The 24,936-nt window shown below is 43.6% G+C and overlaps 1 protein-coding gene across 1 annotated transcript; it reads right to left on the bottom strand.

Annotated features, from left to right (window-relative positions):
• Positions 1-270: 270 nt before the first annotated feature.
• On the bottom strand, positions 271-18,199 carry PRDM4 (PR/SET domain 4). The gene is made up of 11 exons (XM_005150418.3): positions 18,154-18,199; positions 16,536-16,669; positions 15,698-15,883; positions 12,869-13,663; positions 9,366-9,515; positions 8,006-8,124; positions 7,233-7,318; positions 5,947-6,074; positions 5,088-5,402; positions 2,894-3,062; positions 271-1,479 (listed from the first exon to the last, which is right to left on the bottom strand). Exons 1-11 carry the CDS (start codon positions 18,162-18,164, stop codon positions 1,170-1,172), a joined length of 2,403 nt encoding a protein of 800 aa, XP_005150475.2. The 5' UTR covers positions 18,165-18,199; the 3' UTR covers positions 271-1,169.
• Between the last annotated feature and the right edge of the window lie 6,737 nt (positions 18,200-24,936).

The following is a 24,936-nucleotide window of genomic DNA, read 5'->3' as shown; positions in this document are numbered from 1 at the left end:
TTTTGTTTTGGGGAGAAATTGTGTTACTGCAAGCAACACATCTTTCCCTTGACGAGACAAAATCCCTCAACCTGTCTTTCTGGAGCTTTTTATTCACATCCTGATCTCAGAGGGCAAGCAACATGCATTTATCATGGGATTCTTTGGGATCTCCCTAGGAAATACAGCGTACAGGTGCTAAAAGAGGGGTGTTATTTCTCTTAGCATCACTATCAGAAATGGGATCCTTTTTCTTAAGAATGTGTAAGTATTAAAAAAAAAACCAAACCATTAGAAAAGAGCCACATTTTTAATTTTTTCAAAGGAAAACCACCAAGTGAAAATACATCTTAATTCCATAAATAATGTTAGCAGCAAACCCTCCCATCATTTTAGGTGGTACAAGGTTTACAGCATGAGAAATAATATATACTGTAAACACTATCTGAGCATCTGTAAGCCTCCTCCTTACTGAGTCTGTACAGTCTTTACGTCTTCACCTGCTGCCACGTTCTAGCGAACCATAGCAAGAAGAGGCAGTAACTGTTCTCCAAAAGCCAGTGTCCAGTTTTCTGTAGTGGGGTAATTGCTTTGTCTGCAAATGCTGATTTTGCTGATTTCATGGGCTTTTTTTTTGTTTAACCAAAGTTTTTGTTTGAGGGTTTTTTTAAGAAGGAAACCTGAGCATTGCTAAGTCTTTGCTTTGTACCAAACCACATCTTTCAGTTAAAAAGTATTAAAAAGCAAAATACATCATATGCCACCACCATTCTTTGTTCATTTCTCTCATTGTCATGGCTTTGGCAGCTAAGGACAGTTGGCTTACAGGTCACTGCAGTCACTCAACTACATTTCTTCTCATTTGTGGCTCTTTATTCAAAGGGCTATGCAAGGTGTGTCGTGTATCCTGGCACCGGATGGATTAATCTGAGTGATTTGGAAAAGGAAGTATGCACAGTGTGTGTGAAAAAGTCTGCTTGTCTCACATTTCCTTCTTAGCAACTCTTGTATGTGCATGATCCATTCTCATTCAGTGTTCTGGCTACAGTTTAATAAGCAGTGGTAGTGTGGAGACGAAAACAGAAGGAAAAATCCTCATTCGACATATGCTGTTAACTGGGAAAACAAAGAAGAGGGTGTTTTTCCTTCTCAAGTTCCAATATGTGAGTAAATTTCCCCCTCGCTTTTCTTCATTTGTGTCCAGAGAGGGCATCACCAGTTGAATAGACCCCATTGTTAATCCTACAGTCTTCAGTCCTCATAGAATCTATTAATTCCTCCTCTGAATCATCCTCCTCTTCCTCCTCTGGGGCTGACAGGCTGGATGCAGGGCCTTTACATATTTTTAAGTGGCGAGTAAGGTGATATTTGGTTAGATAAGCCTTGGAGCATTTTTCACAGACATAGTCCCTCTTTCCTTCATGTGAATTGAGATGCTTCTTCAGGTGATTTGTCCTCAGAAACAGCTTGTCACACTTGGGGCACTTGATTTGCCGTTCTCTGTAAGATATGATAAAGTTAGTTACAGTCTGCTCCTGCTACAAGACAGCTGTTCCTGTACTAAATAGCGGGGTGGGTGGTGACAGGAAGGGTGAAAGGTTCAGTCTAATTCCTAAATCTTACTTTCAATATACCTGAAGGAGGAGCAGACCAGAAATAACAGTGCTACTAGTGTAAACACTGCTCAGTTTTCCCACACAGTACACAGGCAACCATCTTCCCTGAGGCAAAAGTCTGGCTTTTTAGGTTAACTGCTAGCTTGGGACCAATTGTTCTTTCCCCAGTGATGAACCGAAGAAGAAAGAATTCTACAAGGGTTTTGTTTGTTTGTTGAGTAAGACATAGCTCTGGTTGAGCTCCATGTTTTGGCAGGGGAAGAAATGTTGCCGTGGTGGAAAGGTTGCTCTTCGCCTTCCTACCCTCCCACCCTGCATAAACGGGTGCAGGGGGGTGGGGAAAGAACAATGAAGCAAACAAAGCTGCCGACTGTTAACAACCCTCGGTCTGTAAATGCCAAGCAGAGGCTTACCAGATTGCAGCAGTCAAATTCTGAAGACGACTCTGCAAAACACCTCCCAGCAGTAGTGCTCTGGGCATAAGAACAAGCAGCCAAGCAAGACTGTCTGTCTGCCTCTCACTCATGCTAGCTGTGCTATCCTGTCTCCTAGGCAGCATGACAGAAGCAACAATCAATTCCAAGTGAGTACAACAAACAGATGCTGAAAACAAAGTAAGCAAAGTGAATGGCTTTCGGTGAACAGCCTTTAAGGGAAGACTTTGTCTTGGGAGTAACGAAGCAAGATGGAAAAATCTCACAGCAGAAGGAAAGATCTGGCCTGGCAGAGAGCTGAGGGGCAGGGGAAGACCTGTAGGTGTGGAGTAGGAGGACCTGGGGGTAGGGATCTGCCCTGAGCATGGGCATCTCCCTGTAGGAGGAGCAGGAGACCGGGTTCATGTATGGGACCTGGGGGGATGTAAAAGCTGGGAATGGCTGCACCCCACCCCAGGTGCAAACAGAGAGGAAGACTTCACTAACCAGTTACTCAGGATAACAATGAGGACTTTTACGATTTTAATTTACACGATCTATGATTGTGGTCATGTTCTCAGCAGAGAACTAAATGTAAATCAGCTAACACCCTCTCTCTCCAAAATGATGAAAACTCAAAAATGCCATTTCACAGGACAAGGTGCATGCCTGGGATTTACTGTCATTAAAATACTGTGAAGTCTAGAATAGGACAGCTTCAGCCAGTAACAAGAAATTTGTCCATCTTGACTGCTCTGTCACTTCAGAGGATGAGCCTATACTCCATAGGCCAAACTATTTGCAAACTTGAGATTCTCTCTCAGACTATCCAGCTTCATTATATATTGCACTGGCCAGTCCAATGCATCCTGTGGGATCACTTACTGTGTGTGAGTGAGTACATGCTGCTTGAGGTCCTGCCTCCGCATGAACAGCTTTTCACAGTAATCGCACTTGAGGTTCTTCTCCCCAGTGTGGATGACCATGTGCGATTCCAGGTGAGCCTTCTGGGTGAACGACTTGTCACAGAGGGTACAGCGGTAATTCTTCTGCCCTAGAATTGCATGTGTACACCCACAAACTGACAGTCAGGGTCCCAAGAAATACAATAAGGAAACAAGCCCTACCACTTCCCAGAAATACATTTTACCCTGAATAAAAGCAGATTTGTTGTGAACAGGACCTGTTTCCTCTTGCAGTTCCTTTAGACTCACCACACAGTCTAGATTTAGCTATGCAAAACCCAGGCACAGAATGATAGAATGGTTTCGTTTGGAAGGGACTTTCAAACTCATTTAGTTCCAAGCCCCTGCCACAGGCAAGGACACCTTCCACTAGAACAGGTTGCTCCAAGCCCCATCCAACCTGGCTGTGGGGCTGCCAGGGATGGGGCAGCCACAGCTTCTCCGGCAATCTGTTCCCATTATCTGTCAGTGTCCAGTGCATCTGACTTCATCATTCCGAAAGCTTTTCATCCCCTAGCCCATGCCCCCAAGCCAAAAGCCCTACTTGATGCTACTGCTTCAACCCACCGAGCCCTTCATGAGATGCAGTTATGCATCCTTATTGGTCCTTCTAAACACCACTGATTCCTCCAGTGCATGTGGGCAGCCAGCCCTTTCCATTAAGACAAACTTTCTGATTCTTGCCTACAACATCTGTGCCTCCCTGAGGCATGTTTTCCATAACAAAACATCACCAGTAAGCTTGTAGTATTTTCCCACAAAGAGACTGAGGCAAGCACTCAAGAAGACTAAGCTTATCCAAGATGAATTCTTGAGGAAAAATAATGGTAGCCTCCCTTTTAATAGTAGCCACGGTAGCCATCTAGTTAATGTACAGTAGTACAACCCTATCTCCACTGATTTCCCATTGGAACAGTATCTGAAGCCTTACTGGAGCCCAACAACATTTGATGCGCTGCATTGCCTTTGTCTAGAAACATAAATTCTCTTATCTAACAAACACAGGTACAAAGCTCGCTGGCTCTCTGGTAACTTCTATGTTTTATCCCATTTTCCCACTTACCTGTAGTTCTTCCATTATTCTTTGCCAGAAAACCCCTACACACCACTGAATTCATACTCAGTTTGAATACCACTGGACTCCCTCTCCCACTGAGTATTCTGTGGTTGTGTATACCACATTTGTACTTGATCAGTTTATTAAAACTCCTCACTGCTGTGCCCACAGCTTCCTGTGCTTGACTGAAGTGCACTGAACTCCCAGTTTTATTTTGTTTCCAGCTTTGGGATTTGCATTCTGATTCCCAATAGCTGTTTCAACCTTACTAAAAAAAGGAGGCAAAAAGATCCACACAATTGCTAGACTGTACTTGACCTTCACCTTCTCCCTATCCTCACACTGTGCTATATCCATGCTTTTCTGTATTTCTTCTCTTCTTACACAGATGAAAAATCTTTCACTTTAAGCTCTTTCTATGCTCATTCACTGATCTGCTGGCAACTCTCCCTTTATCCCAAATGGCTCCAGTGATACCCAAATGCCCACAGAAGTCAACAGCATGTTCCAACTTCAATTTTGATGAGTGACTGACTGACCTTGATTGGTATCAGTCTCACCCCACAGACACCAATTTCAGTCTTGTGCCATTACCTTAAGATGAAAAACAATTCAAGTGGGAAAGAGAGGAAAGATCTAAGACTTTTTACCAAGAACTATAATGACAGGACAAGGGGCAGTGGTTTTAAACGAAGTAGAGAAATTTAGATTGGACATAAAGACTTTTTTTCAGTGAGGGTTATGAGACACTGCCACAGGCTGCCCACAGAAGCTGTGGCTACCCCATCCCTGGCAGTGTTCAAAGCCAGGTTGGATGGGGCTTGGAGCAACCTGGTCTAGTGGAAGTGTCCCTGCCCATAGTAGGAGAGTTGGACTAGATGATTCTTAAAGGTCCCTTCCAACCCAAAACATTCTACAATTTTATGTTTCTTAGAGCTTAGATTGTCAGTTGTCAGGGCACGAGCTATGCCCTGACAACTGGCCAAGGTATCAGAGAGAACAAGTCCTGCCCCAGTGTTTTAGTAGCAGAGGCATCTCTAAAGTCCCCAGCCCTTACCTGTGTGTATCTTGAGGTGTGTCCGTAAGTTGCTAGGATCACTGAAAGCTTTGCTACAGAAATCACACTTGTGTGGCTTCATGCCCATGTGCCCCATGAAATGGACATGGAGCTTGGATGGGGAGATGAAAGCCTGGGGACACATGGAGCACTTCCACTTCCTTTCCTTGCCATGGCCTGGTCCATGGCTGCTGCTGTGCCCCTGACTGGGGAGGTGGCTGTGAATATGGCTGTTCAAATGGGCCTTGAAGTCCGCATAAGAGGCGCATTCCTTTCCACAGTGGCAGATGTGCACGTCCGGATGTTCAGGTACACCTTTGGGCACAAAAGCATCACTGTTAATGAGGCAGAGCAAGGCCTAACAGAGTGTGATCCACGTTAACACTTAGTCTGTGGTAACAAAACCAGCTGCAGAGATTTTCAGCCCTATTCCTCTCAGCTCTGATGTTTGCTTTTCAGCACTTTTAGGTAGGCCATTTCTAATGTTCTGGGGGTCCAAACTTTGGAATGGTTTTGAGCACAGCTCCACCAAACCTAAATTATCACAAGCACAGATAGGGGAGGATGGGAAAATCTTCAGCTAGCAAAACTCCCTTAGCACCAGATGAGTGAACAGAAGAAAAACAATCCTTTTCCATTGAAACAGCAATCTTTTACTCCTAATCAGTGCAATTAGATAGTGAAATGTTTCTTTCAAATAATGGTACTCCTGTAGTCACGGAATATAAGAGGAAACTATGATGTGCATCACTAGGAACTGAGAAGGAACATAAGGTACTCCCAAGTCACGGTGCCCAGAGATGGCACAAAAAATGCCAAGTACTCCCTGCAAAGCCAACAAAGATGAGTGCTTACTTACCAAGCTGTCGTGCGTAGTCCCGACTGTAATAAAAGAGAAGCTCGTGTTCAGGTGGGATGTCCCGAGAGGTGCAAAAGTAAATCTTTCCGTCATGAGGATAAGCTACGAGATTCTGCTCTTCCCTGTTCCTGTGGCAATAATAAGTGTTAGGAAAAAAAAAACCCTCCAGAAAGAATTACTTGCAGAGGAAAGAAAAAAAAGGAAGGAAATTCCTACAAATTGGTAATAAGAGAACCTCAGTGCTTGTCAGGACATAAACCCCTTCATGTCTGTCACTTCTGTCCTTGCTTATTAAAGGAAAGTAAGAGAAAACTGGATCTTGAGAGCCAATCTGCTTCCCTAAATGATGTATTTTTCACAGCACTGTGGTATCTTGCTGAGCAAATTATTAATACACACTGAAGTGGGTTGAGAGAGGAGAGTTTATGATCTCTTAAGGAACTACAAAAATATATGCACAAATAACATTAACCCCCTTAAGAAACAGATAACACACAACGGAGAAATAAATATCAGTAAAGTCTGACAGCAAAATTGTCTTCAAAAATAACTCTTGAAAAACATTTCCAAGATGTGGTAACTTGTCTTCTGAAGCTGTTTTTTGCACATATTTGTTCCCAGTACCTGAAACCAGCAAAGCTGTGCCCCACTGCAGTGGGAGATCAAGCATTAAGTTCTTGACTCCTGCATACAGGAGCAATGAAATGAATTGCAGGGAAAACCTCATGTCACAGAGCAAGAGGGAAGCCTTCTCAGTAGACCACATATGGAGTAATGCTGGATAGTTTCCACTGCAGGCTCCAGAAAGACTGAAAAGGACAGGTCTTGTCAGCTGTAAGAGCCTGGAACTTGGCCAAAAGAACCCAGGAACACTTTGATGATAAATTATTAAAATCAAAAATACAATCAACATCAACTTCACAGATGTACCCAAAAGGAATGGGCCAGAGGGAAGGCAGTAAACAAGCTAATACACAGTAAGCGAATATAAAAAGAAGCTGGTTTGAAGCTTTAGAACAAGAGAATAAAAGTTCATGGGCAGGTCTGGGGCTGTTTCACTACAGCATGTGTACTGGCTCCCCTGTAACATTCTCCACTGGGTACTCTGTTTCATTCTTCCCCACCAGTCCAAGATGCCTATATAATTTCTGAATGGAAGGTCCCCTGGTCCTGAGCTCATTACCCTTCCAGGCAGTCAGTGCAGCAGTGTACATCCTCCAGCACACCATCCTATGAGCCTACAGCTCAGACTCAAAGGTACTCAGCACAGTACAGGTGGTTCTCACCTGGCTTTGTGTACAAACATCATCCAGTTACATTCATTTTCATCAGTTGTAATGATGCAGAACTCCAAGACACCATTGTGGTAGATCTACCAGGAAAAAACAAATGCAATCTTAGAAGAAAACACAGCAAGAAATGCAGGGAAAGCCAGCTTTTTTCTTTAAGAGAGGATATGTTTATCTAGAACAAGCCAAGAGGTCGTAATTGCAATTGCAAAGACCATAGCCCTGTTCTCACTTTCCCTTCCCACAGGAATCTTGACCTCTCTGCTACCCAGGAGGTTAGAAAAACTATTTATCAGCATCCTTCCTACACACCACCTTTAGCTCCAAGCAGAAATGCATTTAGCTGCTTTTCTTACAAGCAAAGTCTTGTGAATGATAGTATCTGAGCAAACAGTACATGTTTTATTTATATAGATCAATTTTACTTTCTGAACATGAAATGATGGGGGAAAGAAAAGCTTTAAAGCAGCTTTCCTAAAACAAATCATTCATCACCTGGGGGAACTTTCAATAAACAAGGATACAAAACAAACAAGTGCTACCCAGTAATTCATATACAATCTCTACTGCAACTGCACACAAATACTGGAAACCACATACAGCCTTTTAAAATAAAAGATGTTTGTTGTCCTTCAGAAGTATTAAACTATCAAACTACATTAATTTTGATTCTTGACAAGGAAGATAATGTTAAATCTGATGTGTCATGTGGTGACTTTCACAAGATAAAAGCATGCCTGCAGGCTCTGTAAGATATAACATCTGCTGACCTTCCAGATGTGACTAGCTGCTTTGTCTGTCCATTCTGCCACCTCCAGCGAATGGCTCTGCTGCCCAATCAAAGGTCCAAAACAAGTCCTTACAGGAATGGTTTCTCGTGTCCACACACCTATCAGTAGAAGACCAAAATCTGCAGAAATCAATTATTTAAACAACTAATAATGCATAACAAAGAGGTAGGAGGTTTATGAGATAATGCTCCAGGGGTAATATCTAGGCATAAGATCATCAAAGCTTCTACTTCACATGTAAAACACACCTAAGGCAGAGACAAGAACCACCACCACCACATGACACTATTGGGAGCCGCTTTGTTCTAATTACAAATGTTTGTTTGTCAAAAGCAAGTAATTTACTTTTCAGTAAGCTATAAAACTAAGATCCTAGCCACTGGTACCAACTCAGGTTTTCATGACGCTTTCTGCAGAAGCAGAAAATACTAGTTTTAGTAACTACATTTTGCCTACCTAATCCCCAGGAATTTCCAGAATTGTTGCTGGGCATTGTTAAGCAGCTTCTGCATTTCTCCCCAGAGGCAGCTGTATTTCTGTCATGGGCAGAGGGATTCCTGCGTGTATATTATTTATTATTAAACATTAATATATATGTGTATATATATATATGTTGGTCTACATGAATACACTGGATAGCTTTTAGGAATAAACTGGAAACTAGTGCATCTTGAAAAGATGCAATCTACTCTCAACAAGCAGCATCACTAAGCAAGCCAATAATCACATTCTCTTCTAGGCTTCAGATCCTTAGGGTATTGCACTGTACTCTTCGATTTCCAGGTGACAGTGGCGTGAAATACAGTAACAAGGTCCACATCCAATCACAAGGTCACAGTCTACATGCCAAATGTAAATGAAGGGAGAAAAAGAAAACAAACAAACAAAAAAGAGGCACTTGTGATCAATACTACAATGAGAGCATCCAGAAGACCCCCAGGTAGCAATCCAGGCTGATGAACAAGCAGACAGAAATCTCCTCCGTTACTTATAACTGTTATCTTCCCCCAAACTGCAACTGCTGTAATGTTTGCTCATCAAAGCTGTGCCCAGGCTGCTTAGTGTGATAAAAATAAACACTGTACCTTGCTTGTGCTTGACCTTATGAAGTATTTCAGTAACACTCTGTGGCAACACCCCTAGAGTCTAGATGAAGTCCAAGCAGTAACCAGAGCACAAGAAGCTCTTGCACAATGTAAGTAAGGGTGATTAGAGAAGAGGGAACCACCTCTCTATTGCAGTTTTTCTTTTCCACATAAAAATCCCTGCGGTTTTGGATTTCAGGCAGTGAGCGTATTTTAAACTGCTGCATAGAACTACAGAGTAATGTGATTCTTACCCGCTTCAGCTCCCATGATGGACTGCCGGAGGATGAGCTGCTTAGGGAGAGAAAGCCTGGCTCGGCTCTCTATTGGGGTGTCAGGGACAAAGGTGACGGGCCCATGATCTGGGCAGTCTGATGGATATGCCTTGTCACACAGTGTGCACCCTGCAGGGAGGGGAAGGGACAACAGGAATTAAAAAGATGCAACAAACCCCACAATGCAGTCAGGTTCCTCCCATTCAGCTTATCAGAATCTTTAGTTGCGCTCCTGCCAAAGGCTGCTTCCCTGTGGTTTAACTTGTCAACTCAACTAGCATAAAACCAGTAAACCAGGACAAACTAGTTTTTACTCAGAAGAATACAAATCATACTATTACAGATGGGCACTGACATACATGTCACCCATGTCACCATTCCTATCCAGTCCGGATCAAATATGAGGATCTCCACCGACTTTCCCAATGGCAGATTAATCACCTCTATTCTCAGTTATCCCTACTTGGGGCAATCTAGCAATGGGACAGAGTCCACACATTATAAAAACTACAGCAAAGCGGATAGTAGTCTCCCAAGAGCTGGCAGTAATGATGATGATGAAAGAGCCACTTTCTGATCACAAGTGAAATGACCTTTATTGGCAAAAAAAATCCAAGCCAAACACTTTCTATCTGGTTATGGTTTTGGAATTTACCAGGAACACACAAGTTTTCTTGCATGTAGAACCTCAAGGATATTCCTGCAAAGGGACAGTAAAGTCTTCCTGCTAAACTTTGTCTAATTTGAATGTACAAATATCCTTATCTCCATTTAAACTCAGACAAAGTGCAAATCTTCATGGCAGCAAACATCTGACCTCAGTGCTGCTTTTGAAGGACTCACTGCACTAAAGTCCTACAGCACACCTCTGAGGGATGCCACTGAATAGAACAAAAATAAAAGCCCAAGAAAAATCACTTTCTGATCTATCACTCAGCAATAAGTACTGCTGAAAAATAAACCTCTGAAAGTCTTCAAATAGATCTAAATAAATTCAGGAAAAAGCACAGCATAAAATGCTCTCATCTAGAAAAACTACGCCATTTTAATTCTCTATGAATGGAGCAACCAACACCTATTCAGCAACCTCTCTCCTGATAAATCATGCTTTTTCTGAGGAAAGATGCTCAGCTAATTAAGCAAAATCTCCACAAAGATCTTCTTTGGCCTCCTGATGGTCCCACTTCAGTATAAAGACCTAACACAGAAGTAGTCTTGAGCGAGCAGAAACAGCAGCTCCATTATGACTTGTTCAAAGAGCTTTTGGGGGCAATACCTTCATACATCAGTCTGTCCCCATACAACATACAGTTTGAGCAACTACACAATTACACATAGGAAAGTACTCAGAAAATCGTTAGGTAGGCCTTACACAAGCATTGCTTCATGTGCATAGATGACATGTAGGTGTACAGCAACAACAGCCAGACCTGACTAATGAGAAACACCACTTGGACCCGTTGTTTTTAAGCACTGCCTAGCACACACCACTACAGCTCTGTGGAGAGGTCTAGCCCCAGGGAGAGGCAAAAAGGAAGTAAAGCAAGTTCCAGGCATCTGACCCTTCCTAATAGAAAGATTTAAAGATTCATACATTTTTAATAAGTTGAAAAAGAAAAAATCCTACATTTTACAGGAAGCAAAACACATCATTTCCTTTCCACTTCTGCTCTTGCCAAATAGGATATAAAAATAAATTAAAATAAAAAATAAAAAAACACAGTGATTACTCCTCTGATTTGGGTGCACAGAACTCTAAGCAAAGATCAAAGAAAGAGCTACTTAAAAGTTTCAGAAACATGTAGGACTGTAGCAAAGGCACACTGTTTCCTTCCTGTTTAGGAACAGTGTAAAATGCTTTCTGGAAAGGGCCGTGACTCCTGCCTTCTTAATAAAGAAAAACCACCAAAAGTCTCTAAACTTCTCATTCTCTTTGCTGTCACTTGTCTGGACACAAATTCATGTTTTATTCAGGAGAAGTTTAAAACCAACAACAAAAAGTTAAAATTTAAACCTTTCCAAGTAAAGGACCTATTTTGCAAATCACATGAAAGCAGCAGGCATGCAAGAGCTGCTATAACATCCTACTAATGGGGATCATCATCTGGGAAACAGGACTGTTTTAAGCATAGTGACAATAAGCTGGCACATCGAATCTTACTGAGTTAAAAAAGAGAAGGGATTTCATCATGAGCATGTTGGATATCATAGTATTTTGACCATTATTTGTTCAACATGCAACAGATCCATGTAATTTTGGAGTGCATCAACTGTAAAATTCTTCCTCTAGGAATTCCACAGAATACACGTTTTAATTCAAATTCACTTTGCACTAAACTGCACCTCACCCACTCCTAACCAAGGCACTATTTCTTTCCATTCCGTAAAAAATATTCTGCAGGCAAAGCTTGTCACAAGGCTAAGCACTCAGCAATGCCACCACAACTACCAAAACCAAATATAAAAGCTGGCCTTACGAAATCTCTTCTCTCAAGTAACAAGCAATAGGACAAGAGGTAATGACCTCAAGCTGGGCCAGGGAAGGTTCAGACTGGATACTAGGTAACATTTCTTCACCAAGAGAGTGATCAAGCATTGGAAAAGGCTGCCCAGGGCAGTAGCAGAACCACTGTTTCTGAAAGGATTCAAAAACTGTGTAGATGAGGCCCTCAGTGACATGGTTTAGTGGTGGTCTTGGCAGTGCTGGGGTAAAGGTCGGACTTGATGATCTTAAAGGTCTTTTCCACCCTAGCTGATTCTATGATTCAGTGGCAGGAAGCCAGACACACCATGGGTGGAAGTTCAAACCTCTGTCCCACCAAATGAGAACTTTGCAGTTCTCCAGTACCACTCTTAGAATGATGTCAGGACTGAGCGAGTGTAATGTCCAGTGTTCCTCTCTTCTTAGGAGATCAATTAACCTCTGGACTGAAGTCTTTTGATAAGAATAATTGGAAATGTTTAAACTTCTCTCCCTCTCTGCAGTTTTTCCCAGCAGGTCCTGTTGACAACATCATTTTCATGATGATTGTTCATAGTTTAATAATAACATCATACTAAACAACTATACCGACTTGATGAAATGTATGGCTTTTGGTGGTGTTTACTATGTTTTTTCAATGGAGCAAGAAGAGTCATTTGTGATGTGACTTTAAAAAACAAAAGTCTTACTGCAAAGGGTAATATCAGCATACTACAAAAGGCTAGAGGCTCATAAAAAACGCAGCTTCCAACCTCCAGGCAACATGGGAGATGTATACAGAAAGAATGACACTAAAACATCCTATTATGTGCAATTCCAAATACTGTTGTCTCAGTTTGGTTAATCTGCCACTGCAGATGTTCCAACTTTCATGGACTTGCTAAATAACTAAATTTCTTCAAACAGAAATCTTTCAGAATAGCAACAAGTTATGTCATCCTACCAGACAATAGCTACGTAACAAACGCCCACCCCAAAAAAGCAGGAAATGCCCACTCACATATGGTAAACAAGGTTGCCATGTTCTCCTTGTTCGAATTGGAGTCTTCCATTTGCAGAGAGGATGGTACGAAGGCAAGATTGTCTGCAGACACATCCACATGACTTGGGCCCATGGCTACTTCCTGATTCATGGAAGAGACCGCCACTGGCTCAAGGCTGAGGCCCACTTCGTGCAAGGCTACTGAGTCCAGAGAAGCTAGGTTGTGTGAGGTAGAGAGCGCCACACTCACAGAGTTGGTGCTCATGGCCACAGTATGAATGGAGTCATTTAGTGTGCTGTCCGGTATTCCTGCCACCCGACCAGCCATGTGGTCAGGCTCCATGACGACAGGGAGTTCCAAAGTGCTACCGTGAATGGGAATGACACCGCCGTGTCCCACAGGGTCCGATGTCAAGTTACTTCCCACCGTGTCTACAGTTAAAGGTTCGTGGCTCCGGGAGCCATCTGGGATCTGTGAATGGTCCCCAGCTACGTCATCCATGGTAAGTTCCTCTGCCATCCCATCTGTAGAGATGGGGCTGGTGACCCTCGACACGCTCTCCATGGTGATTGTAGTATCCAGAGCTACATCATGGCTGTCACTAGGGTGCAGACTTTGAGCACCATGGGTGTTCACTGTGCGGGAGTCCATGGAGACAATCCCTGGTTCCAGCCCCACAGTTCCACTGGGCTGGTAGGGATCTAGGGCTGAGGGGTTGCTGGGGACTGACAGTGCTGGATTGCTATCCACATTTATAGTGTTGGGATGGATGTACTGAGGTGGAGGTCTGTCAGCCAAATAAGATAAAATACCTGACAGAATGAGAGGAAGAAAGAGAAGAGAGTGAAATAACATTGGTTTTCAAATCTTGAACAAAAATACCACACCATCGCAGCATAGTATTTTCAGAACTAGCTCCTTTAAGACATGGTCATTACATTGCACCCAATTAAAAACCACTAATTCTAAAACATGGCTCACAAACATATGTCAACCCAACATTCTTGTCAAAGTATCATTTGAAACAAATACAGAGCTTCCATGCAACACAGCAAGTCTCTAGTTATTTGTCAAACCCTGAAGAGCCAAGCTTCTGGCAGCATTTAATCCAGGCTCTTCAGTACAAAGACTGAATTAGAAAGAAGTTGTTCACATTTTAGGCATAATTTTTCATTCTTAAGAAATAGCTCACAAAGGATGAAGGACTGCTATAAGAATCTAATATTTTATAATCTTTGGTTCATCTTTGCTAGAAATAGAAACAGTTCTCCATTATACATCCCTTTTTGATTAGGTATTTAACAGTGACCACTTCCTTTCTCTAAGACCAAAGTGACACAACTGTCCATCTCAGAGATCATCAACTACAATTCTGAAGGACCAAGATAAGGTCTCTCAAAGGTATTGTGAGCCATCTGCTCTCTTTCCTTACGTGAAAGGTATGCTCTCCTGAAACAACAGCCCAGTTAAATTTAAATCAGAAACCCTGACATCTTTTCTCAAATTCTGGAAAGCTTCTCAACATCAACCAACCTCAGAACCTAAGATACAAAAAAACACTAAGCAATATTTTTACATGCTACCAACTTCTCTTGTTGGATAAAACTGGAAAAAAAAATCTTTGGAAGAAATACATCAGCACATTCAAGTAAACAGCAGTGTCAGAGACGGATTTTGCAGATTCTGCAAGATTTGAGTCAGCACATTTCTTTTTGGCCTTGCACCCTACCAGCCATTTGTTATGTAAAAGTTTTCCATTCAAACATGTCCGTTATTACAAAGATGCAGGCATGGATACGCCTTCTACAGCATCATCCCATTAAAAGTGGCTAAGTCAAGAAATGGACAGTTGAATTTAACCATCTACATGAAGTATTTCTGCATGCAATGCTGCCTTGTGGCTTGAACAAGGAGGATCCTTGACAGCAGTAAAATGAATGACAGAAAAGCCCAAAACACATTTCTGCATAAATTATTCCAGCTCAGAAGAATGGCAAATACCTTTGGTCCCTAAATGCACTGTCACCTCTTCTATACTTTGCCCACAAAATGGGCAGGCATGTAATGCAGTAGGAAAGGTTATTCCTAAACAGCTGCTGAGTTCAGCCACTAGTTAACAGCAGTTGGGTGAGATCTGGGCTGCTGTATTTCTTTTCCTAACCTAGACTGAACTAACAACACTCACTGGGTGACCTTGAAGAGGTTTATCTACTCCCTTCCACCCTGTCAATCTTAGCCAAAAAACAAAATAAGGACTACATTTAAAGCTCAGATTTATGTCTTCACAGAAATAAAATTCTACATTTATACTCTAAAGCACATGTGAGGCAGGACTCAAGATAGAAATCAGTGTGTTAGGCCTTTGAAAATCAACCTTGACCAAAAAAAGAGAACTATGTCATAGGCTAAACAGGAGGGAAAACACCCTAACTCCTCAGCTGATGGCTTGCTCTTTTTGACCTCTGAACTATTGCAGCCTACTTTTATGCACATATTAAGTATGGCTTCAGCCTACAGGAGAAAAAAAAAAGAAAAAGACACAGCTTTCAAACTACAAGCCATCTGAGGTACAAAACAGGCATGCTTTGTTTGTTGTTAATCTTTAAAACAAAGCAGCAGAAGGAGTGATAAGAGGTCAGGTTTAAGTAGAAAATTACCTACAATTCATATACATGTATAGTAACAGAGACCCAAAAATAAAGGTGAGTAAATGACACAACAGACTCCAGACAAACTCAGGGAATTTACAGCTCTGCAAAATAGTCTCACCTGCTTCAGCACAGAAACAGGTAGCTCTTAATTGAATTTACATTGCTCTTCCCACCCATCAGCATCACACTACTTACCAGGTAGAATGTGTCTGAAATAGCTGCTCTCCAGGTGAGGGTATGGTGGTGGAGGTAGGGTGTAGTTTCTCTCTGGTATACCACACATCACTCCTCGATCCCCAATACCCATTGGGAGCATCAGAGACAGAGCAGAGGGCAAGGAACTCAAAGAGGGGCCCAAGTTTGGAATTGCAACAGGCAAGCCTGCAAAAGAAAATGCCTATTTAAATTCAGTGGAAGTACTTGAATTTACAAACACACAAGCTAACAAAGAGGCTACTAATTCCTTGGGAGCTCCCTATGGATGTACAGTATGGTACTATCAAAGTAAGGTGGCAAGCTTCGAAGAAAGGATCACAGTTATCACAACACCAAGGGACATCCCTTGGTGTTGTGCCTGAATGTGGCTAGATCTTTTTTTTTGATACATTATGTAGGGCCTGCTTCTACTTCACAGCTGTAATGGACTTTTGTCTCTGTAGCCTCCTGAAGAAAAGAGTTAGGAAAGCAGTTCTGCTTTACAGGTGAAAAATCATTATTTTCACCTGCCTGAAGACAGACCTAGATGGGGGCAGTCTATATTTCAAAGGATTATACTACTACCCACACAGAGTGCAAACCACCCCATTAGAACAAAATGAGACTCCCATTAAGGCATAAGTCTGGTAAGCACATATCCCTTTTGCTTTGCCCACCAATGTTTTATGGTCTACCCTTTTCCATATCACCTCATTTCCTGACATAAAGACATGACTTGCTATCAGACCAAGCAGTGCTACCTAGTTATGAACACTTGTGTGATGGTCAAACACTGAGCATGAGCTGCAATACCCTCTGTGGGAACTTTCCCCATTACCTGGTGCTGGTATGGCGTTGTGAGTGGGTGACGCTGCCAACCCCAAGTGACTCCCTGAGACCGGCAGGGCATTGCTCACAGAGGATGAGGTCAGCTGGTCCATCCCTATAGTACTCAAGTTCATTTCATTCATTCTGAGGGCAGGGAACAGAGAGGGGAGGGGAAAAAGAAAGAGAAGCAAGAGCATTCCTGGTTACTGACTGTATTGTGCTGAGGAAGGGCTGAGTAAATAAACTAAAAATCAGATACTGACAAGTTAAAAACTCTGCCTTAGAAAGCTAAGCACAAAGTACACCAGCCACACACATTGATCATATCAGATAGCAATAACCAGGATTGAAAAGCCAGTTCAAAAAAATCAGATCAGACCGTAACTTTTTCCTTGACATCGAGAAAGTCTCACTCCTAGTCAAAGCTACTGTGATTGAAGTATTGTGAACACAGATCTATTTGCAAACTGAACATCACGATTATTTGGACAAGCGCATCTGATTTCATGATTTCTGGACACCACATTCATGTTCAAAAAACAAACCTTAGGGGAGAGGAGGGGGAAAGATCACTTAACATTTGTAATAAACACAAACCCTCTAATTCAAACCACCAGTTCAAACCAGGCCAGTAGTGACAAGAGACACCGCTGCAGAGTTTTAGCAGGCCTGCCTCAGTCTGGTTCTGCAGACATCTTGCATGCTCCTACCACATCAAAAACTGGCACCCCTGATGACACTGTATTTCAGAGTGACCAACCAGTCTTTCTTCAGTGCTTCTTAAGCTACTGGAGTGGGCATACACCACATGCATGGCTCTAACGCTGCAGAAAATTCCAGGCTGCCCAACAGCCCAAATCCCCAGTCTTGGCAGAAACCATGCCGGCTCCGGGCACACTTGTCCCCTGGGGCAACAAGCTGCACATGCAGCCTGAACCAGTCCATGGGGATGAGGACACTGACGAGACACGATCACCCCTCACCTGTCAAAGCTTTACAAGCTCTGCCTGGCCCTAGCTCTGCTCACCCAGGTGCTGCTGCCCACACACCAGCTCTCATCAGCATTTCCTTGTGCCAGAAAGGCCGGCTGCCCCCACTGCGGCCACAACCCCAGCAGCAAAGCCCCACACTGACTGCGCCTCTCACATGCCGCTTGCAATCAGCAGGCCCAAGCTCTGCAGTACCGACAGAGAGCTGGAACTGAGGTACCGCTCACCCTGGAGAAACAGCCAAATACACCAAACTCACGCAAGTTAACCCAAAGGTCTGAGCCGCGCAACGGAGTCACTGACTTTCATGTCGCTTCTGCCCAGTTTTCGCATCGCAAAGCCTGCCCTTGTCAACCGCCCCACTCTATCCAGGACAGCTTTACAAGGACGTCGCCGAGGGGTCCTGCTATCCGGGAGGGCAGGCACGTACCCCCAACCCCTGGCCCAAACGGCTGTTGAGGGTGGTGATACCCTTGGGAAAGACCCGGGACCAAGCCTCGGGGCCTGCGGGAGGGCTGAACGCTCTAGAGACCCCCTCCCCTCCTCGCCCCTCGGCCGGGGTGCGCGCCGCAGCCGCAAGGCCCGAGGTGCCCGGTATCCGCCCAGCCCACCCCTCCCGGCTCCCCGGCGGGCGCTCACCTGGGGTGCATGGGGACCGGCACCTCCGGCGGCGCAGCACCCGCATCAGGCCCCTCAGCCCCGGCCCGCCGCCGCCCCTCCGGCAGGCGCCTGCCCCCGGCCCGGCAGCAACCACCGCCACCGCCGTCGCCGCCTCATGGGCGGGGCCCCGAGGAGGAGGCGGGAGAGGGAGGCGGTGATGGCGGAGGCGGCGGGAGGGGGACGGCGGCCGCTTCCGCCGCCGAGCGCCACATCCAGGAAGCGGCGCCACCGCCCCGGAGTTCGGGCCCTTCCCGCGGGCAGCCGCCTCCGACAGGGCTCGGTCACGGGTGGGGAAAGGGTGCCTGCGGGGCCCGTCCGGCTCCGTGTCATCCCGGACAGCCGCCGGCCACCACTGCCCATGCCGACTCCCTGGCAGCCGCCGCAGGGCTCGGCGCCAGCCGCAGTGCTGGAGGCCGGGCAGGCCTGCCTGCGGGGTACCTCAGCAGCGCTTCGGCCTCTTCCGTCGCCTTATCTCCAGATTGTTCCCAGAACTGGGGCGGGAGCCGGCCAGGTTCGCCGTAGTTCTCCCTTTCCGGAGGAGCAGCTCGGTTGGCACTACCCAGGCATAAAGCGTTATCCCCAGCCTGCTCGGCTGACCGAAACCCCTTGCCCTTGTTACACACACTGCCTCTTTCAGAAGGGTGCAATGCTAACTCTGGTTTTCCACACCATAGTCATAGCTGTCTCACTGCTTTCTCATTGCACCCTCATGTCTGCTGTCATTAGAGGGTTGTGGTTCATATCCTCTGGTACCGTAAGCCTGTACGTCCCCAGCTGCCTTCTGCACATCCACCGTTGTTCAATTATCTAGGATTTATGGTTGGTACAATTCCTGCTAAGGCTACATTGCAAAGGGATGTCTTGATATGTGCAAGTGGTTTTGTAGCTCGCTTTCTCGCCTGTGACACAAGGATATTCATCACATACACTGCCCAAATCAATCTACAAGTTCTGTAAGTGCCGGGGTGGACAGCTCTTTCCTGACACACAGTTTGATCATGCCTGGCACTTACGATGCCTTATTAAATGAGACATCTCTTGACAGGATGTCAGCACAGGAGGAGACTAGTTATTTTTCTGCCCACTACCTTTTGATCCAAAGAACTTAAATGTAGGATCTGGAAGGGTCATTCCAGTTCAGCACAAACCCATTGGTTCTTTTAAGGGTGGAAATAATGCTCTCTTCATTTGACTTTAGCTGTCAGGAAGACACCTTGTATACTCTAGTTCTTCAGGGTGTTTCAGTAGGTGAAGGAGAGAAATAGGCTACTGCTTAGAGTTCTTTATCCCACCCTGAGCTAGATGTCTGAGATGGGTGAGAAGAATTTGGAGCTACCTCTCTGTGGCTATGGCCTGTAACTGGGACCTGCGTATTTAGTTTAGCCTATCATTTATAGAGAACTACATTTAGGCAAAGTAAATACAGGTCTCTGCCATTCATGACCAAAACAATGACCTTATTTAGTTTACCCTATAACGTCTCCTCCACTAAGCCAGGTAATCCTTCCTCTAACCATGACTGAGTGTATCTGATTTGGCTCACAAATATATTTCATCAAGTCAGGAAAGAACTCATCAGGTCCTCAGGTTTTTAGGGACTGCTAAGCTTGTGGTGGGGAGGGTTAATTTGTGCTTCATTTTTATGTGTCTAGTACCACATATTCACATGGTTGGTGCTAATACTTCACATCTTAGAAACTCCAGCAAATGATTACAAGCCTAAAAGTCTCTCTTTTCACATTGCATTCCCCAGTATGTAGGAGATGACTGAAGACCTTCCATGTTCAATTGTCATCCTTTCAACTTCACAGTTATACTCAGTAAATCCCAATTGTGTCCCAAAATGCTAGGTTATCCCAAGCTCTCAGCTTGCCTTAATGATAGTTCTAGTACAGAACTGCCCTGGTGCTGAAATCCTGATGCTATTTCAACTGTCTGAGCTGAAAGCAATACTTTGAGTATATGAGACAGATTGGATATTATCGTACGCAGATAAGAGTGTGTTTTCCTGCTGTCAAACATGAGTCCTCTGAGATTCCAGCTTTTTCTGTAGTCACTTTACTCCCTTGAACGAGTGATATCTTAACTACCAGTCTAAAGCAGAAGTATCAAAGGAAGCCAGTGATAATATAAAGTGTCAGTGAATGAGAAATTAATCTGTGTCTACAGAGATGTATGCTGCAAGCTCAAGGTATTGTGATAAAACACATTTTAGAACTGTTTTTTTTCTGCAAGGGAAGATATTTTTTTATATATACCAAACACTGTTATTGTATGTGAAGTGTTTTGATAAGACAACTGCACTGTGTCCCCCGAAAGCTTAGTTTATTGACATTTATAGCAGTATTTGCTGTGTGAGGAACAAATTGCAGAGCTATTTTTCAAGTAGTCTTCAGATCCTGGAGACGTACTGAAAGATAAGGGAGACTTATAAAGCCACAGGGGAAAGAGATGCTGTAAGCACACTTCAGTCCTCCTCTGTAGTGTGAGCTGAAGTCGCTGCTGGACCATGCCCACATCTCGATACAATCAGTTCTTTTCTGCTGTTGCAAAACTGCTGTTGGGTTCATTCTCAGGGTGAGCAGAATTGCACTGAACAAAGATCATGCAAAAAGCCAAGATTGAAGCCAACCATTTAACACCAAAAATCCAAATTTCTCACCACCTTTTATTGGCTAGTCAGTGCTTTGTAGCCGTGTATTTTGGTGATAGTTGCAGCATGAAAGCTGGATAGTTTAGGTGCAGTTCTCCCTGCTAGCTATAGAGCTGGAAAGGGATGGCTCATGCTTAAGGATAAAACAGGATTAGAGAGGCACAGAACTGCTTGATCCTGTATTCCTGGATCTCAGTCTAAATTGCAGTTATTACTCTAATTCTGTGGTATGCAGTTAACAAGAGAAACTGCTAATTTCACAATTTCATATCTGTTAATGAATTGCAGCAGACCAAACTATAATATGTATTATAAATACTAGAATTTGGTATAATTATAGCACAGTAAAATATAACAGATTGTAGAATGGTTTGGGTTTGAAAGGACCTTAAAGCTCATCCAGGTCCAACTCCCTTCCATGGGCAGGGACACCTTCAGCTAGACCAAGTTGCTTAAAGCCCCTTCCAACCTGGCCTTGAGCACTCTCAGGGATTGGGCACCTACAGCTTCTCTGGGCAACTTGTTCCAGTGACTCTGAACCCTCACAGTAAGAACTTCTTCCTAATATCTAGTCTAAATCTATCCTCTTTCAGTTAAATCCATCCCACCTTGTCCTATCACTACATACCCTTGAAAAAGTCCCTCTCCATCTTTCTTGTAGGCCCCCTTTTAGGTACTGGAAGGCTGCTATAATGTCTCCTTGGAGACTTTTCAAGGCTGAACAAGCCCAACTCTCTCAGCCTGTCTCTATAACAGAGGTGCTCCAGCCCTCTGTGCATCTTCGTGGCCTCTGGACTCTCTTGAGCAAATCCACGTCCCTCTTGTGTTGGGGGGCCCAAGAGCTGAATGCAATACTGCAGGTGGAATCTCACCAGAGTGGAGTAGAGGGGGATAATAATCACTTCCGACAGCCTGCTGGTCACAGTGATGAACAATGTTGTGGGGTTTTTTTTAAGCTCCTGATGTAATTTCTTTTTCTGTCTCAGTAATGTGTTCACAGGTAAAATAGTTGAGACATCATCTATTGGTAAATACATGGACACAGCTGACTTTTGTGTTTCTACTACAATATTCCCATGGATGACTTTCTTTTCAGACACAGAGGGACACAGTGTCAAGGAGAATCTGTTGCTTTGAGTAATTCAAAGTAATTCAAAGCAATCACTGTGTAATGTCAGTAGTGTTATTCATGATTCTTGTGGGAGTGTGAATGAGTTGAGGTTCTTTTGTACAAAGATTTCATTCTTGTAGATACTGTGTTAGGATATATGCAATTAAAACCACAACTAAGTTAGATCTGGAAGGAAGATGCCTCAATGTTTTGTTTTTAAGCATGTCAGAAATATTTTCTATTCACTTTGGCTGTGTAATTAGGTGAAGTAAAAGGAAGGAAAGAAGGAAGGGAACCTCTTTGAATGCCACAGTCAGTGGAGTATGTAAGCAGTCTTCCAGCATCCCCATTTAAACTTTGTATTAAAAAAAAAAAACAAACAAAAAACCCAGACAAACAAAAACTAAGCAAAGCAAAACATACAATATATACAGAAACAGTGCAACTTCTGCCATTGCAGAACAGTGAATGACACCTGGTTTGTACCACCTGGAAAGCAAACCAGGCCATCTGCTTTGTATCAGAATGAAGGATATTGCATTCTGGAGTAAAAGCATCATCCAGGCAGATGTGTGAAGAGGAGTTAATTGGAAAAAGAGTGTAAGAAAGAAGATCAAAGGTTTTTCTTAGAAGAGGCAAGAGTCTTAACCTACTCTTAAAATTAAAAGGAATGCGTATTAGCCTGTCCCTTTGGTGGGCCAATCCTGCTACTTTCACTGAGTCTGCATGTGCAGACACGATGAGAAGGGTCTGTTTTGTGCAGAAGTCAGTATGGGAATGATACATTGCTTTAATCCTGCTTGCGCTCTCAATAGGGACCTTCAGGGGGATGCAAGGTGCATTGGCCTTGTGCTGTCTCCCTGCCCAAGGGCAAATCTCTTTCTGAGCAAGTGGCATTAGAGTGTCAACAACGATACAATAAAAGCCTGTTGCATATATTCTTATTTCTCTTTCACACAGACAAGACCAGACTACAGAGTTTGTTTTTAATGAGATCTGCTTCAGTCACTCAGATTCATAAGTAACATTTACCTGTAGTTTTTCTTCATGTATTTCTCTAAAGGTTTAACAGTGTGGATTTTCCTGTAGGAAGAGCAGATGTCTGTTTAGTACAGGTGCAATTTTGACACTCTGGGAAATGCCAGTGACCTGCATTTACAGTAAACACAGAAAAGAGGTGTGGTGGCAGGGAATGTGTATTTGCATGACAGATCTGAAATGTAACCCTGCCTTTTGAATATGGCTAGTCTTTGGGCAAGGTCATGGAGATCTGTGAAATGATCTGGCATCTGAGACCCCGAGAGGCATGCTTCCATTTCCTCACAGGAATACTGCTAGAAAGCATCATTTTAAGTGTAATGATGACACAAATTAGTTGTCGTTTTCCTACTTCAGGTATCTGGCTAGAGGCTGACATCCTCTTTGGTTTAAGAAAACTCTGAGTCCTGGTCTACCTTAGTGCTGGAGTAAATGAGTTATTTTCATTTCTAAGCATTTAATGAATAATCATTACTTTCTGAAAACATTTCTACTTGACAACAGAGTTTATAGTGCAAGTGAAAAGCCTGGACTGTTCAGCTGTTTCCAAGGTTTTTAAAAAGGCAGAAAAGCTCTCATGATCATTTGATCTGAAATGAGTTGTGCATACTATGGGGTTTTCCCCAGTAATTCTTTCCTCACACCCATACCTTCCATCTGAGCTATGGCACATATTTTAGAAATACATTTATTTGTGACTGGAAAAGATCACAACCCCTCATGGAATGCATTAGCTAACTCTTAGGTAATGCTACAGAACCTCCAGCTTCAAACACCAGCTCTTGTTAGGCTATGTTGGTGATGGAGGCAGAAGTAGATGGACAGTTGCCCTGGCTTATGAGCCATTTTGATGCTGATCCTGCCCCTGGCATAAACTAGAGTCCAGGGTTGTTCTCAAGTCATGTCTGTCTAGAATGGTCTGCCTGTATGTTCTTCATACGTTGAAGATTATCATTGTTTTTTGAAGCTGCAGGATAAGCCAGCAAAGATACAAAGGCTGCCTTGAAAATGAATGCTGACGTCTTTGCTGCTGGTTTCTGATTCAGCAGAGACATAGATGTGTTTCTCAGGGTGGAGGATGTTGTTTCAGTTACGCTTCTGAGGTAGTTTGGCATGAAAGGCTGAACAGGGTGGAAACTTTCACTTTGAGCAAGAGAACGGTTCTAATGGAGTTTACGTGCATGTACCTTTTCACATCTGTCCCTTCCCACAGCTCTGCCAGACCAAACATTCAACTCCCCAAACTGATGGTGGCAAAAAAAAGAAATCCAATTAACTGTGAAGATGTGTTTTCAGAAAAAATAACTATAGAGCTCTTGAACAACAATGTGGGAAAAGTCAAAGACCCTTCAGTTGCTGCAGAAGGAGATCTCAACACAACCAGGTAAAGTTAGAGGAAACACCCAGATGAGGACATTATGCCCGCATAAACTGCCAAAAGTTCCTGTCTTTTGTCCACCTCTTCTCCTCATCAAAGCTGCTGGCAAACTGGAAGATGCAGCATGGATCTGGCACAGACAAGAAGGATCTTCAGCTCCCCAGTTAAAGCAGTGTGTATGGTCCATCAGGTAGGCCAATGCCCATGTAAACATCTAGTAATAGCTACACAGCAGGCAATCAGGGCATCACCTTTGTTTTTGTTTATCTGAGGCAGGTGCTCATAGCGGTGACCAGAATTTCCCTGCAAGAAGAAGAAACATGCAAAATGGTGAAGATTTTTTGAAAATCCTCATGTTCAATTTGTGAAACTCACATTTCTTGAAAAAGCCTCTTTGGGTGAAGAAAGCAGTTTTTCTCTTGTGCTTGCACGTGTGCATTCTTGATCTGACATGACTTGCAACCACAAGAGAGCACTCTTTCCTTTGAAGATTTCTCATCTTCCCCAGAAAGCTAGAGACATGCCCTATAAGTTTGCAAACTGCTTGTAAGCTGTTTCAGTTAGACCAGAGCAGCCGAAACA

This window comes from Melopsittacus undulatus, chromosome 5, assembly GCF_012275295.1.
Source record: "Melopsittacus undulatus isolate bMelUnd1 chromosome 5, bMelUnd1.mat.Z, whole genome shotgun sequence".
NCBI lineage: Eukaryota > Metazoa > Chordata > Aves > Psittaciformes > Psittaculidae > Melopsittacus > Melopsittacus undulatus.
The sequence above is the reverse complement of the archived record's forward strand: the minus strand, read 5'-3'. Positions and strand labels throughout refer to the sequence as shown.